The following is a 17,217-nucleotide window of genomic DNA, read 5'->3' as shown; positions in this document are numbered from 1 at the left end:
TCAGGCCAGAGTCTGTCATGTCTCATTCAGGCATGTCTCCGCCTGTACTGGTACAGATGTCTGGCGTTTTCAGTAATGGACTCTCCTCCTCTATTACCCGCCGGCTACAAAGTTACTCTAATGCCGCAGCTGAACTCAGCGTGAAACCTGCATATCAGTGTGACCTTTTGGTGCAGGGAACAAAAGAAGAGATGAACGCACAGAATGCCGGCTCCACAGGTCACGACGGTGAAGGTGAATTTGAGAAACCCGAGCTCGGGAGGGGGGATGAAAATGATGCCAAGTGGAAGATACTGAAAAATAATATCCTCGAGCCAGAGGAGCCGGGGCAGGCTGATTTCCAGAATCCTGGCGAGAAGAAGCACGACAAGCCCGGACTTTGGGGCAGAGCTGTGGCTGAATCTCCCATCTCCTCTCTGGAGAACCTGACTCCAGGACAGGTGGATCAAGTCCAGCACCAGGGCAGCCTGCTCTCCTTCCTCAGATCCCAGGGGAACCTGAGCAGCACACCTGCCAACGCACACAAAGCCATTCTGGACGATGGGGGGAACATGGAGAAAGATGGTGCATCAGGTGAGCATCAGCTAATATATCATGTATGTTAAATGCAGCTGTCACCGTTATCAAACTGAAGCCATGGCTGCCTTTAGATTTGAAAGGATCTACTGCCACCTAGTGGACACAAGCTGGTCTTTTCTCTTTTTTTCCATCTTGTTATCTTCTTTCAGATGCTTTGTACCAACCCATCTGAATGTGATAGACCGCTGCAGATGGCCATATAACAATATTGCAGTTGGCTTACTAAATTCTAAATATAAGTGGCTGACTAGCGTGCCTGACATTGTCAACCCAAGGATGCTGTTACAGAAATTAAAAAAGAAAAAAAAAGTTTTTGGCAGTATCTCCACCCTCATCACCTGCCGGAGGAAGTGTAAAGAGTGAGTGAGAGTGTGTGAATAAATCAAGCCAATTACAAACAACACACTTCCTTTATACTTATAGCACTTCAATTTTTTTCTTTTCTTCCACAATCTTATCTCTGATCTCAAATGAGGGCTAAAGAAGACACAGGTGTGTGGCACTGATTGCCCCTACATTTTAAAGGATGATATAATCTCCTTGTGTGATAGGTTACAAATCACCCAAACCAATGGAAGCCCACTGATGGAGAGGCTTAAACTCTTGTGCTGGTGTGATATGCTCGCTGAGTGCAGATTTAATAATGCTGTCTCTCAAGAGAGGGAATCCAACAGCTGGGGTCTTTGATATGCATGTATTATGAGTGCAACATGATACACCTTCCCTCTGATCCCCCTATTATTCAGAAACTCAATATGTTCATGTGAAAGACAGGAAAGTGCCTGTCAACTCCATTAGGGATTAACATCTGTTCCCTTTCTTTATGATTCTAACAGCAAGATGTAGTTTTCTTTTTGATTGTACAGATGGTTATAATAATAATCCCGAAAAGCAGCCCTCTCCTTCAACTCCTGTCATGGCCATTGCACTTTTCATGTTCCTTTCTTGTTTTGATCACATATAAAGTCGCTTGATTTGCAAAATCAAGCATTTAGATAAAGCTGGCCGTTCAGTCGTCATTTTTGAGCAAAGCCTTGTGTTTTAAATTCCTTTAAAAATCTAGCAATAACCGGAATTTTGAAAACTATTTTTTTTAACCTCATATATAGCACATTATACTGTGACCATCGCTTGTGTTTCTAAGCAATCTGATCAAAGTAATTGTTTCCTGCTTCGAGTTATTTCAAGCATACCTTGCCTTTCGTTAACTGCAGATTGATCCTCCATATTTTTCTCTCTCCCTGAGGAGGAAGACGTCATAGACACAATAAACACCTGTCAATCAAACTGGACACTGAGACGAGTAACTGACATTGAGAGTCCATCGAGCGTCCTCTAAAACTGAACTAAGCAGGTGGCCCGGCAGGCTGTCCTGTCTGCAGTGCTGACCAGGTGGCTTTGTCACGGGGCTGTCTCCTGTTGCCCCCATCCTCTCCATACTGTATGGCACGTCGAGTGGCATGGTGACATATTGCCGGGCAGTTTGGACATGGAGTGATGTGTTTGTGATGACAGTTCAGGTCGGCTCCAATGTGCCAGCAGTGGTAATTGGCCAGATGGTGACCTCTGGTTGAACCTGTCTGCATGCTCATTAGTCTCACTGAGCCCTCCCTTGTGTGTTAAACAGTAACTCTTATCTTTGCACTGCTTTGACTTAACCACTAGATGGCAACATTTACCACTCTACAAGTTAAGCCATGGTAAAACCTCTAAATGTTTCTGAACCAGGTATTATGGCATGCTTTCATTTTTCACAGGCACAATTAGGACAACTATTTTTGAGAACACAGTTATGTGGCGCCACAGATGCCTCGAGGTTTATCTAACTTTAAACCAGTTAACCAGTAAACTGAACCAGCGGTATCTTCAGGCCTCTTAGACACATGAGAACAAGAGAATATGAGAAGATCGATAAAGAAAGGATTAAGAATGAAAGAACAACGGAGGACATAGAAGAAGAAAAGGCCCAGATTTGAAAGGTTGAAAGGGGTGAGTCATTATCTCATTGTCTGACCTCTGCATACCCTCCGCGGAGAGGGTGACAGAGACTGAGAGAAAAAGGAGAGAGAAAAGGAGCGAGAAAGATCACCATAGATGGAGATAGATGGAGCGACAGCGAGGTGAAAGAGGAGCGGTAGTGCGGCTGTCTCCATGAGCAGATGTCGTTTGAGGGCAGCGAGAGGGCAGCGCGGCCTGCCTTTGTGCGGTGCTTCTCCCCATAGAGATAATGAAGGGTGGAGCACTGGGAAGGATGTGCAGTCATCACTCACTGTCTGTGTGCCATCAGAGCTCAGCCCTGTGTCATCCGTCACCATTCAGCTCCTCTGGCCCCCGTCGGCCCCCGCCACTGTCATCATGGTCATTATCTCAGCCTATGACACACAACACACTCTCACCGCACACACACACTCACACACTCTCACACACGGGAATTCATGCGTACAGGTGCAAACATATGTATGGGTACAAACTAACGCCAAAATGCACTAAAGTAAGGCAGGGTATGGTATTACATTTTCGAAAAAGTGACTATAAAATGTTTGAGTTCAATACTTATACCAAAATAAAACCTGTTTTGATAGCTTTCTCTGACGCAGAACAAGCCAAAGTCCTCAAATGTTAAATGTTGGTTCAACATAACCCATGCAGCAACTTTCAAAGTCTTAGACTTGTTTTGCACAACTCTTGGATGCCTGTGGGATCATGATTATGTTATTTGATCCCATAAACACTAAACAATTGAGCGAAGATAGCCTAAGTTGCTGTTTGACATGATTTCCAACTATACCAATTATATAAAAAGAGGTCTGTCCAAACAGGGAAAATCCCAAAAACCACTGCATCTCTGATTTATCTCTTTAACCAAATCACACACATTCTATGTGATCTTCTTTTGACAACTAATGTAAAAGCTTATGTGATATTTTTTTTTCACTTCTATTCACAGAAACCGTCTGGTTCTCACTTTGAAAACCTCTGATTTTAGAATAAAGTCGGACCAGAAGTTTACAGACTACTACTGTGCTACTGACACATGTTGTTTAGTACCTCAATAAACCAAGGCCAGTTGACATTTTGGAATATAGGCTTTTTTTAGATGAGAAGACACCAACCTGACATTTGTACATTAAATATGAAGCTTCAGCCAGGAGAAGGTTAGCGTAGCTAGCATAAAGAATGGAAACATGAAGCTTGGCTCTGTCTGAAGTTAAAAAAATCTACCTACTAGCACCTCTTAAACTCCCTAAAGAAATATATTATATCTCCTTTGTTAAATTTGTACATAAACCTGAGAATTAAAAGGACACATCATGGTTTTACAGAGAGTTTAGTACTGGACGCTTTCATGGTGGGTGCAGTGATTTTGCTAGAAAAAGAAGTCTGAGGATGCAAGAAACACAAGTGGTCAAATAGTTATACGTTTTTTAAACAAACTCTGAGGTTTGCTTAACTGTTTTGAGAGACTAAGGTGAACAATAGAATTTACAACCCAAACTGTCTATTGTAAACATCCCTCACAGTTTATGACTTCCTGGTTAATCTTTGACCTAGCATACATGCTATAGTTGTGCAAATTTCCTGTGATTTTCCTTAGATAATCTGGCTGTACTGTTAGCTTGTTTACAATCTGTCTGACTGTCTGACTGCCCGTGTTTCTTGTCTGACTTCGTTATAGTGATGTTGCCGTGTTCCCAGATCTCAGCAATAACTTTGGTGAGTATAACGTTATCATAACAGATACAAATGATGGCCAAAATTACATAAGACCCAAGTTGTAATAAACCAGAGCTTTCCTTTAATACAGTCCAATGCCAGTGTTATACAGAGTCAAAGTCAGTAATCACTCATTCTGTTCTTCTTCCTTCACTCTTTCCCTCAACACCACACAATTCAACCCCTCTCATTTCCTGTCTATTTTGTGCATCTGTGTGTGTGTGTGTGTGTGTGTGTGTGTGTGTGTGTGTGTGTGTGTGTGTGTGTGTGTGTGTGTGTGTGTGTGTGTGTGTGTGTGTGTGTGTGTGTGTGTGTGTGTACATATGTGTGTGTGTATTTGTGTGAGTGTGTGTGGCTGGGACTGAAACTGTGGCTCGAGCAGCCTATGAATGGAGGTTCATGTGGTGAAGAGATGGATGGCTCCGAGCCCACTGCTGTCTCCTCTAATTGTAAAATATTAGTTACATTAGACTGTGGCCTGTGATTAATGGAACTTATTTGGAGGTTGCCCTCTCTTGGACCTCCCCTCTCCTCTGGTGGGAGGGAAGAAAGAACAGCAGACCCAGGGAGATGATGGGGGACAGAAAGAAAGGCGAGGGGGGAGACAAGCAGGGCAACAAGCGACTGATGCGAACGCGAGACCTTTTGGCTTATTGTTAACTGACTTCATGAAAGTCTAATGGGCTACGGGATTGTTCACATCGTCTGACTGCATTTACAAGACTTTAACAAGATTGAGGTAAATCTTTTCAGTCTCTCAAGTAACAATGGATGTTTAAAATTTGGAAAAGTGGGATTTTTCGGTTACCTACATGCTTATTTTTCATGATGGCAATTTAATAAGATTGATTAAGAAGATGCACAGAATTATAAATGTTTATTTTTTTTTGCTGTCCACCCCCATTTCCTGTTTTTTTCCACTTCTATTGATTGAGGCTTGGAGAAGAGACAATTGAGTTTAACACCACAAACTGCTCTCTACCTGGATTTTGACAAAGCTTTTCTTTTACAATTGTTCCTCCCAGACAGCTCCCCCTCCTTCCCTCAACAAGACTACTCCTACACACACACACACACACACACACACACACACACACACACACACACACACACACACACACACACACACACACACACACACACACACACACAAACACAACCCTCTGTGCCATCCTGATGATATTCAGATGTGTCAGGCCTTATCCTCTCTCTGACTGGTGTGTGAATGCCTGTGTGTGTCCTTTACGGCCATCAGGTTATTATACACCAACAGATGGAGCATTACCTTTTATAGCTCACACCGTCTGTGCGTTTTCCCACTTTTCCCCCCAAAAACACCTTTTTTATGTAGATGTGAAAGTGAGTATTCAGCTGCATACAGCTGTCTCTGCTCTGATGAGGAGCATGATAGAGAGGAAGAGGCGAGGGCGGGGGTGAAAAGGCTGAGACAGCCCTCAGTTTTTGGGAAGTGATGTCAAATGACATCAGCACATAATGGTTTACTGTAACCATGAATCACAGAGAAACACATTAAAGTGTTAGACAGAGGGGGAAAGAGAAAGTCATTATATGAAGTAACATCTCAGAAATAGCACAGCAGTGAACAAGGACACATGACTGTCGAGGTAGACAGGTAAATGAGTCATCCAGCACAGTTTTTGTTTTGATCTTAGCTACACCTCCGGGCTTTGGTGTCATACTGATTTTTATTGAGGTCACATAAACTTCTGGAAGCTATTAACGGTACGCTTTGTTGTTTGTGTCTTAAAGGTACACTCTGTGCTTTGTCATGTAGATTCACATTATTTGTAGCGGAGTTATGTAGCGGGCGCTAAAGAGGGGGACAGACAGGAAGTTTTGGCATGCCTTGCCTCCCAGCTGCAGACGTCTGTCATTCCTCAACTCAACACTTGTGTGTGTGTGTGTGTTTATTTGTCTGTGTGTGTATGTGTCTGTGTCTTGTGAACAGGAATTATGTTACAGGGAATTCAAATGAAGTGTCAGTGTTAGAAAGAGAAAATTGTTATTATGAGAACACATTTTTGGACTGTTGGTTTATTTTAACATATTTCTACAATACCACAGTGACTCTAGCCGACTATTACTAATAGGGAATTTGTTTGAGCCCCATTGAAACTTCAATGTGTGTGTGTGTGTGGCTTTATTTCACTCTTTGACAGTTCAGAGGCTCAGTAAAGGTTTAACTTCTCACCTGCCAACATCTGGTCTAGAAAACTGGAAACATGATCTGTCAAAAATTATATTTAATATCCAAAGACTCAATCCCACCCTTCTCATTTACACAAAGCTTTTCTTGATCAGCACCCTGTACTACTATAAAAACTTAACTGAGTGTTTTGTTTGGAGCCAGAGCTGTTGGTCTGTTTTGATTTGCTCACAATGGTGAGCTAGGACAAGGTCTGAGCTCCGTAACTGTATTAAGTCTGTCTCTTCTGTCTTCCTTCTGTCTTTTTCCTAGCTCGGAAGCCATTCCAGTGCAGGTACTGCCCCTACAGCGCCTCCCAGAAGGGCAACCTAAAGACCCACGTCCTCTGTGTCCACCGCAAGCCGTTTGACAACAGCCTTTACCCCGACCGCCGACTCCGGCGCTCGCACACCTCCCAGAGGCCCTCCAGATTGCCTCAGAGCATCACAGGAGATAATCTTGCGCCCGGAAGAGACCAGCTCGGCATGACATCACTCTGTGGGACTTGATGTTGTCATGGCAACAGCAAATACAGACAGTTATGATTATTGTTTTAGCTTCACCCCGAAGGGGTTAGGATGATTGAAATTGTTAAAAAAAAAAAAGAGTTAACAACCAACCTTGATGTACATTCCAGTGTTTACTTGAAGATCCACAGTATGTATTTATCTGTAGCAAAGAAGCTGCCTATAATAATAATAAAGTCCGTCGTGATGTGAAAGTGTAGCGAGGGTATTTAGTGCCGTTCATTTTGTCAGAATTGTCCAAACGATTTACTTGTGTTTACATGCATCTATCAGTTCAACACTTGTCTGATAGGGAGAATGTACCGTGCCTGCCCAAAGCACTTGTTCTTTCATCCAGTAAATACCCTGTGTTACATTTTTGTAAATATCGCTCGATTTCCCTTCCAGTCCAGAAGTCTTGTCTATCTGTCAGGATACGGTGCCAGATGTTCGGGCTTTAATCGCGGCAGATGTAATGAAGTAGAATGTTGCACATCGGAGCTTCCATTTGTTCTGGATTCCACTCCAGGGAGAAAGCCTCTCTCACATATAATTATTGCCCATTAACTCCTATGCTTCATGCCCTCGTGCTGGAACAATGCTCAATTAAGGGGAACCAAGGAAATGGAAAAACTGCAGAGATCCATCGATAGTACATTCAAATCCTTTTTTTTCTTTCGTTTTTTTGTAAATTGAGTGGAACCAGCCATGTGTGTATGTACCAGATCTGCCCACTAGTATGAAATAGGCCCAATCAACGTGGCCATTGTGTGCTGCCACTGCCATGTATGTTAATTTTAGCATGATCTGAGCTGCCTCAGCCTCCTGTGCCAAAAGCCTGCCTGTACACCCAGAGATCACCTTGGGCAGCTGTGTGCCTGTTCAGCCGGGGCCTTGCCACCGCAGCGATGTGACTTTGACTGACAGTCGGCCTGACAACTCCATTCATGCGCCACCTGCTAGCTGTCAATCAGGGTGGCCATCCTGGGGCTATTGACGGAGCTGTCAGCCTGTGTGACATGTGTCTGTCAAAGCCCACCCACTCTGCCACTCTGTCTCCCTGCCTGGGCAGTCTGACACTCGTTTACTGTCCCCTTTCCATCCCGTCCATCTCTCTCTCTTTCTTCCACTCTGTGTCCGTCCGTCTCCTGCCTGTTTCCCTTTAGAGACGCGCCAGCCCCTTAATCCCCGATCCAATCACAGATTCTTTGGGTACACATTTGTCATCCTCAAACCCTCTGGTTTTTGTAATGGACTGCTTCACAAACACTTCTGCAGGTGACAAAGGCCTGATATACATGCAGTTTTATTGCTGCTTCTTGTATTTGTGTGTACCCCGTCAGCGCTCTACACCACTACTGCCACCCATACTTTCTCTCCTCTCTTTTTCCCCTCAATTTCTCTCTCCGCCTTCTTCCTCCTCCTCCTCCTCCTCTGCTCACTCGACCCTTCATCTCTCTAGATGACAGGTGACAAGGTCTGGGCCTCCAGCTGACTGGCTAATCGGAGACCTGTCATACTTGTCAATAGTTTTTCAGAGCCATGCCAAGCCAGATCAGGCCAGACCAGACCAGCTTGTAAGTTGACCAAGGGCACAGAGTTTTGTGGCGATTGGAAGAAATGCTCATGAAAAACTCACGGCGTTGTGGAAAATTCTGTCACTTGTACCCCTCCAACAGCCCTCTGGATATGGATCATCCCTAAGGCCTCATCCTGTCAAACCTCCTAATTAAGCGCAGTTTCCCTTAAAGCAGGGCCTTTAATTAATGCAGGGGAAGTTTGTTAATTACTCCTAACGGTGATGAATGTTTTAGTTAACGTCTCACAACCGTAGTCAATGTCATACTAGGGCTCTGCTGCTGTTCTGCGGCTCATCTTTCAATTGTAAAGCCATTTTTTTCATCGCTCCCAGTGTTGATTCACGTTTGAACTCAAGGACTCATCGTGTCATCGCTTTATCTAAAAAGGCAGTTTGCATGTTATCAGGTCCTGTCATGCCTCCACGGCCTGATTGGCTTGACAGACAAGTGAAGTACACAGATGCCAAACTCCGGTATTTTATCCACCGAAGCTTTGGCTCACCTTGACCTTTTGCTGAGAATGACATCCTGTTTACCTGCAGTAAATCAATCCTCATTCTCTGACACCTATAAATAACCCTTCTCTGGAGAAAAAAAGGCGGACATGCCATCTCATAGTATCTCTGATGGCGTTGGGTTTATCCATCAACTCCAGATCAGAATCATCTCATTTTTGATTGATATTAAGTGAAATGCTGAAAAGTTTTGAAAGATGAAAAATGGTTATATAAATATAGTCTTTCTATCTTTTATTCTCTCTTTCTTTTCTTTCCTTTGTGAAAATGATTACCATAATCTTTTGTTTTCTTCTTGTTTTCCTTTTCTTCATGCTCCTGATCTTTATCCCTCTCAGCATTATTACTATTTACAGTTGCTTATCTCCAGACCATGTTTGAGGTCTCTTTCCCAACCTCATTGAGAGGGGCGGGCCATGTACAGCTAATCAGCCTGAATAAGTAAAGGAAACAGTTTGACAGGCCAGGTAATGAGAAGTAATGAATCACTAATCACAGTCTCTTACAACCCTTGGAGCACAGATGAAAAATTAAAGGTAATTAGCTTGCACAGTTGTGAAAACAATATTTAAGACTGTTGGCATCACATGGCACAGACTTAACAGATTTTCTCCGCCGACACATACATCAACACAGCGCTGAAGTCCTAATATCAAGCTGTTATTGGAAAAGCTTTCTCGATGTAATTTTAGTGACTGATCTGATCAGGGTATACAAGTCTCCCTTTTTTTTTTTCCTCTCTCGCAAGCAATCTGGCCAAAACGCGAGCATGACAAATGTTTCACTTAGTTTTTCCCATAGGATTTTTTTCTACTGAAGAAAAGAGGGAACATGCCAGCAACATGGTTCTGAGACTCAGCTTTGGTTAAAATAACACTAAGGATCAGCGAAGTGTGAGATAATATTCATTCTCTATATTTTCACACACACATAGAGTGTAAGTTAATTTAGAGACATGTGGTCAGAGCTGTGAACCCTCTGCAGCTCTCTGTGGTACCTGGGCTTGACAGCAGATTGAGGGATGCTTTGACAGGGCCCGTGTTTGACAAGTCTGCACAAGACTCAAAGTACAGGATCCAGACACGGGCTGTCAGTCAAAGCCGGAGCATCTCCCAGCTGAGATGTGCCAGTTTAGTCACAGTTACAAAGGAACTAATATGCGTTAACTGGAGCAAGGCACACATATGGGCCTGGTAGAGCCCTGTGTCTCGAGGCTGGGATTGAATGGATGCCAAAGAACATAAGCCCAAGATATAAAAAGAATTACAAGGGGACAAATAAAACATGGGGATTATGTCAGTGTGAGAAATGGAGGTGTTGTAATTCTGCATGTGTGCCGGCTCGCCTCTCCTGTTTCAGCATCCAGGGCCTGTGGGCTGTAGCCCCGCAGTCCTGCACCTGTGCTCTGCCGATCCAGGAGCTTTAGAGACAGAATGGAGAGGAGGTTGTCATACTGTACATGTCAGGGAGGGAGTAAAAGAGGAAAGAGAGAGGAAGGGGCTGGAAGAGAAAAGTAGGACAGGACGGACTGATTGGGGGTGTTGGAGACGGCAATCAGGCCCCAAAATGCTGTATCTGCCAAATCAGGTGCCAGCTCCCATGTTTTGAGTTTAAGGCGTACATGTAGGAGAATAACCCCCCTCGTATCGTACAATACACATGTTCAGTTAAATACCAGTGACAGGAAGTGACTAGATTTAAGCCCACAGCTACTCCCCTGCTCAGCCGCTCGTGTCGTGTTATCGCCCAAAGTTCATTTGAGTTTCAAGCTTCCTCTCTCTCTCTCTCTCTCTCTCTCTCCCTTGCTCTATCTGCTGAAAAGACCTGTCTCACATAACAAACAATTGCACCAAACTCCATTAAAATCACTTCATGGGGATGTGATAGTGCCTCAAGTTAAAGGCTGTAATTGAAAAGCATTTGACAAACCACGCACCGCAAAGCGACAATAGACAAGCTGTGATTCTCTCTTGAGTTATTCAGTGGAAATGATTATCATCATTTCATTCTGTGCCCTGCACAACTTGCTTGAATAGTACGTCTCTAAAACAGTGATTCTCGGATTTGTTCATGCTAACGATCTTCAGATGGATAGACGCCCAGATAATGATTATTTTTTTTCACCACATGACTCAGTATATAAAGGCGCGTGGAATCTATATTTCTAATGAAATAAAAGCTAAAATGAGCTACTTTTGGATGTTTTGATCCGATGACACCTGAGCAGGGCTGCCAGAATGCCACTTTGACAACTTACTGTTCTCCAACCTGCACTGAAGCGCAGCGTAACCAGTCAAACCCTAAGAAGTGGAAAGTCTCCCTCGGAAGATGCTCCCGTCCATTGATTTGAAGTGACAGCCACATCCTTGACAAACACACCTGTCAGTGTTCAAGTCACATCACATTTTCAGTTTCATTGACGGAAGACAGCAGAGGTGTGCAGGTGTGTGTGTGTGTGCGTGTGTGTGTGTGCGTGTTTATGCACATGTGAGCATGAGTGCCCATAAGAAAGTTTCTTCATCCCTTTTTTTTCCTTCATTTTTTGTGGATAGATACTTCCACTCTGCTCCAGCTGTTGTTCAGGAACACAGCCAGATTCTTTCATTGGCTTCTTCAGCCGATGTTTATGAAACAAGACATCTGGTATATTTATTTTCAAACACGCGTCAGAAATGGATTTAATGTGCCAGAACCTGCTGACCATCGCTCTGTGTGTATAAGTTAGTGTCGCTGAGCTGGTCAGAGAATCCGTGTGTCTCTGCAGTGGCGTGGCAAGTTTTTGGCAGGGGAGGGGCTGGTTATGGGGACCGAGGGAGGGGGAGGGAGGTGGGGGAGGGTGATGAGCTGCTGCAATAATAAGCAGATTTTAATGATTTACTATAAATCAGCAGCCGAGGCCTCTGCTTGGGGAGACTGAGGGGGATGACAGCTCCTGACTCACACACCTCGCAAATGCCTTGCTGATGATGTGTGTGCGCTTCAGATCATCAATCACTGAGCACACACACACACGTAGACATCCCACTTTTACAAAAACATGCTTTCAACACACGTACACAGACACACACACACACACACACACACACACACACACACACACACACATGTGCAGCCACACACATGTTCCTTGTCTCTAATGTCTCCTCTGCTGTGGCAGGGGACAAATCAATCATGGGTATAGAAGTTCAAGGGGGTAAGAGATTGTCTGGTCCGTTTTTCCCTATGCTATTGATCCCATTTTACTGGCATCATCGCCAAGCTGTCTCGCAAACCCCGGGACGGCGATGGATTGAAAGTGGATGATTGAGAGAGGAGGTAGGGTGACATTCACTGTAATCTCAGCCCCACACCCACACCCCTGCCCCCAACCCCGCCCTTCTCCTCACACACAGACAAATCCAATGACATTGAAAGTTAGCATTGTACCGGGAGTTTTTTGGAGCAGATGGAATCAGACCTATCAACTTAAATCTCCAAGTGAAGGAAACACACTTGGCAAAGATTAACAGTGTTTTTTTTGTGTTCCTGTCTCTTTGCATTCCTTCTCCAGACGTCATTCCGCACGTCTAAGTGTCTGAAGGTGTTGTGCAGTCTCCTGTTCCTTGAATTTGATGAAAAAGACATTGGAGAGAACACCTTCTTGACAGCACACCAAGTGTGTGGGAGATGCAAAAAAGAGTGACACAGAGCATTTCTCTTAAATTTCAAAATGAGGCTCATGTAGAAAATGTTGATACATGCTACATTTCCTCATAAGTACTGGCAGGGTTTTCTTATCACTTGTCTATAAACAAATGAGGAGGGGATTTTCCCAGTAAATTATGGCGAGTTTGCAGTGAAAGCAACACTGTTGAAGGCGTCCGAGGGATCACAAGACAAACATGTTGCAAACAGATTTTCAAAGATATAATAATTTCTGCCAAATCCTGGGAAGATATTTATGACACTGCCTTCCAGCGAAATGTGATTCCCACTGGTAAAATGACGCAGTCAGATGACTGTAAGCGTTGGGGCAAAAAATACAAGACATGGACCATATATAAATATATATTTATAGATATTTGAATTATCTAAATCATTGCTGCTGTCTTCCAAAGAATTCAGGATGTGTTTGCTGTCTATAATATTTATAGGAGCTGTTTGCATCAGTTTCCTCGGAAAGTTCATTATGTGTTGATAATCAAATGAATACAATCTGATACACTAACTTATGCACTTGTTTGTATCCATCAGCCCAAAGTTTCACAATGTAAACCCATAATGCCAATATAGCTCAAATTATTTACTCTCAGTTTTACAATGCAAACCTCAAGTGATGATAAAGCTGAAATCATTCACTGCACTATTAGTATCAGTATATCACCGTCAGGCTGTTTATCACATTATATCTACATTATGATGATGCACAGGTTTAATTACAGATAGATGGATGCTTCATTCATCTTTCCTGTTGCTGACGTCTTGATTAAAAATGTTTAAAGGATTATCTATGGGACTCCTATTTGTGTCCTTGTGTTTGTCTTTTCAACTTTCATCCACTCGCCTGATTTATTCCCCTTGTCTATAAACAAGTGGACAGGGTGCATGTGATGGATTAGTCTGTTGACATTGTACCAACTGCAGGTAAACAATTACTATTCATGCTTCATCGTCCCAGAATCTATACCAGGATACTGCCACTTTGCAAGGGACAAAAGGTTAGGGTGCGAGCTATTGTTCTGCTTTTGGTCAAATGTCATTCATTTCATAATCCGCTGCAATAACAGAAAATTTAAAGTTTTAGGGGGTGTAAAGGTTTGAGCTGATGCTTTCTGGGACTGAAGGCCCTTCTTGTGAAAAACAAAATATCTGTTTTTTCACTGGATGAGTCTTGCAATCAACAGCCGGCCTGTTAATAAATCAATGCAGCATGTCCAGTGCCTGTGGACTATGAGTATCCTTTAACATTGTGAAACGCACGCTAGTTTACGGCCACATCCAGCCCCTCCTCGCGCGTCATTCATTGTTTATTCAGAACCCAGTGTTGCTCCAACCCTCAGACCCTGTGGGCTGGATCAGTCTATGGTCATTATGCTGATATGAGCAGTGAGTCACTGGGAAAAGGGGGTTACATTTGTGTGTGTGTGTGTGTGTGTGTGTGTGTGTGTGTGTGTGTGTGTGTGTGTGTGTGTGTGTGTGTGTGTGTGTGTGTGTGTGTGTGTGTGTGATTATATGTAGTAGGCCTACATCTGTCAGAGTGTGATTACAGTGTTAGGAGTTTATGAAACAGCCTCTGTATCAACAATTATTCATGTCCCTTAGGCCACAGAGTGAAAAGGCCTTTTTCAGACTAGACTGTGGAAAAGAGGATTAGGCAGAATACTATGAAGATGTGTGGCAGAGGAAAACATGTTGTACAATGCCAGCATTCAAATGCTATTGAGCGGGTCTTCTCTCTCAGAGATGATTTGTTTGCTCAATCAGATTCAACAAGATTGCTTTTGTTTTCTTTTGTTTTAGCTGCAAAAATCCATAGAATTGTTCATTGTTCATGGAGAACAGAGATCAGGACTATATTTGGTCATATTCTGACACTGACTGAGGAATGTTGGTGTGTGAGTGGTCAAGCAAATAATGAAACCAGTTCATAATTAACAGGAAGCACCTTGAGTCGAATTGTCACTGTTTTGGCCAGTGTTTCTATGACATGAACAAAGTCAGACAGAGCAAGAAACATAATTGGTCAGATGATCAGATTATAAACAAGCCAACAGTTTAGCAAGATTAATGTTACGCACCATAATGTCAGTAAAATCATTTCATAGGAAATATTCTGTTCATGCACAGCTACCAGGAAATCAGTCTGTAAACTGTAAAGAATGTTTATAACAGACACTTTTAGTTAGAATTTACATGTTGTTTTGCCTAGTCTTCCAAATAAGTCAAATCAAATGACAAATCTTTCTGATTGTCTGAGTGCCTGTGTTTCTTGCCCCAGTGGACTTCTTTAAATGGTAATCCGAGCAATGAAAGTGAGTATTTTCATGTTTTAGTTGTTGGAAGTTAAACTAATTCTTGCTACATTATATGCTGTACTATATAAACTACTATTTAATCTTCAACAATTCATTGTATTTTGCAGATTGATCCAATAAATAGACCTGAATAAATCTTCTTTTATGCCACACTTTGTATTGTACACAGGACAATGAAATCTAGCCACTGCTTTTCACCCAACCTAATATCAGCTACTATACTGTGGCAGGGAGCAGTTTTGGGTTTAGTATCTTGCTAAAGGGCACCTTGGCAGTGCCCAGGAGGTGAACAGGTCACACCCTGGACGTCAAAACACTGGTTCCCAATCCAAGTCCCACGCACTGAGGTACTGCTCTCCTTTATCATCTGCAATGTAACTAGTTACTATAGTTGTTGGATGAATGAAGTGAAGTAGAAAGTATAATACCTCCATCTGAGATGTATAATTGTAAGTAGCTATAAAGTAGCAATAAATTTAAAGTAGTCATACCTTAAAATAAAAACAGTCCTTGAGCAAATGTACTTAGTTACACAGAGTACAATGTTTTTTCACTTCCTACATAGACCCACATAATGTCACATAGTCTCATTAACACTGACCAGCACAAATCCAAAATCAGAGTCAAATCAAGCTGAAACAAAGCGCAATGCTAACGGCTCACATCAAAGAAAAGCATTGACGCGGTTAAGGCAGGTGTTTATGTGGAGACACATTAACAGACAGTGACAGCAGCAGCCTGCTGTTTGGACTCAGCTGTGATGGAGGGACAAAGCTGCGGCCCCTGGTTCATCGGCAGAGACGTTACTGGGCCATTTCTGTCTATGGCGGCGTGATGCCTTGTCACCTGACACTGGGCTGCTTTGACAGGCTGCAGCACCTTAGCTGAAGTGTTCTGAAGACCTCGTGTACACACGCCATCAGTTTCATGTTTTCTCAAGGACCTGCCTCATGTAGAATATGTCTACACGGCTTACATTTTCCTTTAAGTTATTGAGTCCCGATAGAGGATATCAACAACCTTTAGTATTAGAACGTGATAGCTAAATCACAAAACATTATATGTTATTTTATTATTAAAACAAGACAATATTTTGTTTAATTTTTTAATATATTAAGAAGGTTTAGACAAAATCAGAAACATTTAATAGTATCATACAGAAACTTCCTTTATCAAGATCAGAAAGGTTCTCCCTCAACTCTGTGGTGATTATCATAAACAAGAAATTTGCTTTGGTATCGTATTAAATTGAGTCATATTGTCAGTTGCTTTTGTAATTTGTTCACCTCCGTGTTGCTCTCTTGAGAATCTGACTGTGACTGTTATCTTAGCTTATCCTGAAGACTGGGACCAAAACAGCCAGCATTTTTCAAAGGTAAAAGAAAATCCAGCTAACAGCACCTCGTATTACAAATTTAATTTGTACAAAACTGGAAGTGTTAAAAATACAAGATTTGTTTTTGCAAGATGTTGTGTTTTCCTGCAGTCAAGGTACCAAAACGTCACTGTACTAGGCCAAGAAATCTAGAATCTGTTAATCAGTGAGCTTTAGGGTTGCTGGTACAGATGGATTAGGTAACTGTAGCTACCTTTGAACAGAGCTAGGCTAGATATTTCCCCATGTTAACAGCCTTTATGCTAAGCTAACTGTCATCTGACTGTAGCTTTAGCTCGTATTTCACAGACAGATTTGAGAGTAGTATACATTTTTACTCATAACCCTGGGCAAGAAAGAGATTAAGTGTATTTCCCAGAATGTAGAACGAATCCTTTAAAGGGGTTAAAACAATGTTCATCAGTGTAAAACCTCACTGTGAATCTTTGGGTTCCCGAAACCAGTCAGCCGTTCATTGTTAAAAAGCTCTCTCTTCCTCATTGTACAGAAGGAGTACAACTTGTTTGCTTGTACAGTTTGACAGTCAGGTTAACATGAAAGGTCAGAAAAAGCATTTGGGAAGACAGCTGCTCATGTTGTAAATATTGATTGAACCGTAGTAGGCCATAGGGAAAACATGCCAATTGTTAAAGTGAGCCGTAAACCCCTTCAAACATTAACCTGTAACTGCATGCATCATGCATACAATTTGCTGCTTCCAGGTATTG

The 17,217-nt window shown here is 42.6% G+C and overlaps 1 protein-coding gene across 1 annotated transcript; it reads left to right on the top strand.

The window, feature by feature from the left end:
• Positions 1–5: 5 nt before the first annotated feature.
• On the top strand, positions 6–7,206 carry LOC129108771 (uncharacterized). The gene is made up of 3 exons (XM_054620685.1): positions 6–573; positions 4,256–4,293; positions 6,773–7,206. The coding sequence occupies exons 1-3, from the start codon at positions 18–20 to the stop codon at positions 6,830–6,832; spliced, it is 654 nt and encodes a 217-aa protein (XP_054476660.1). The 5' UTR covers positions 6–17; the 3' UTR covers positions 6,833–7,206.
• The last annotated feature ends 10,011 nt before the right edge of the window (positions 7,207–17,217 follow it).

Source organism: Anoplopoma fimbria, chromosome 19 (genome assembly GCF_027596085.1).
Source record: "Anoplopoma fimbria isolate UVic2021 breed Golden Eagle Sablefish chromosome 19, Afim_UVic_2022, whole genome shotgun sequence".
Taxonomy (NCBI): domain Eukaryota; kingdom Metazoa; phylum Chordata; class Actinopteri; order Perciformes; family Anoplopomatidae; genus Anoplopoma; species Anoplopoma fimbria.
This window is presented reverse-complemented; position numbering and strand designations above follow the sequence as displayed.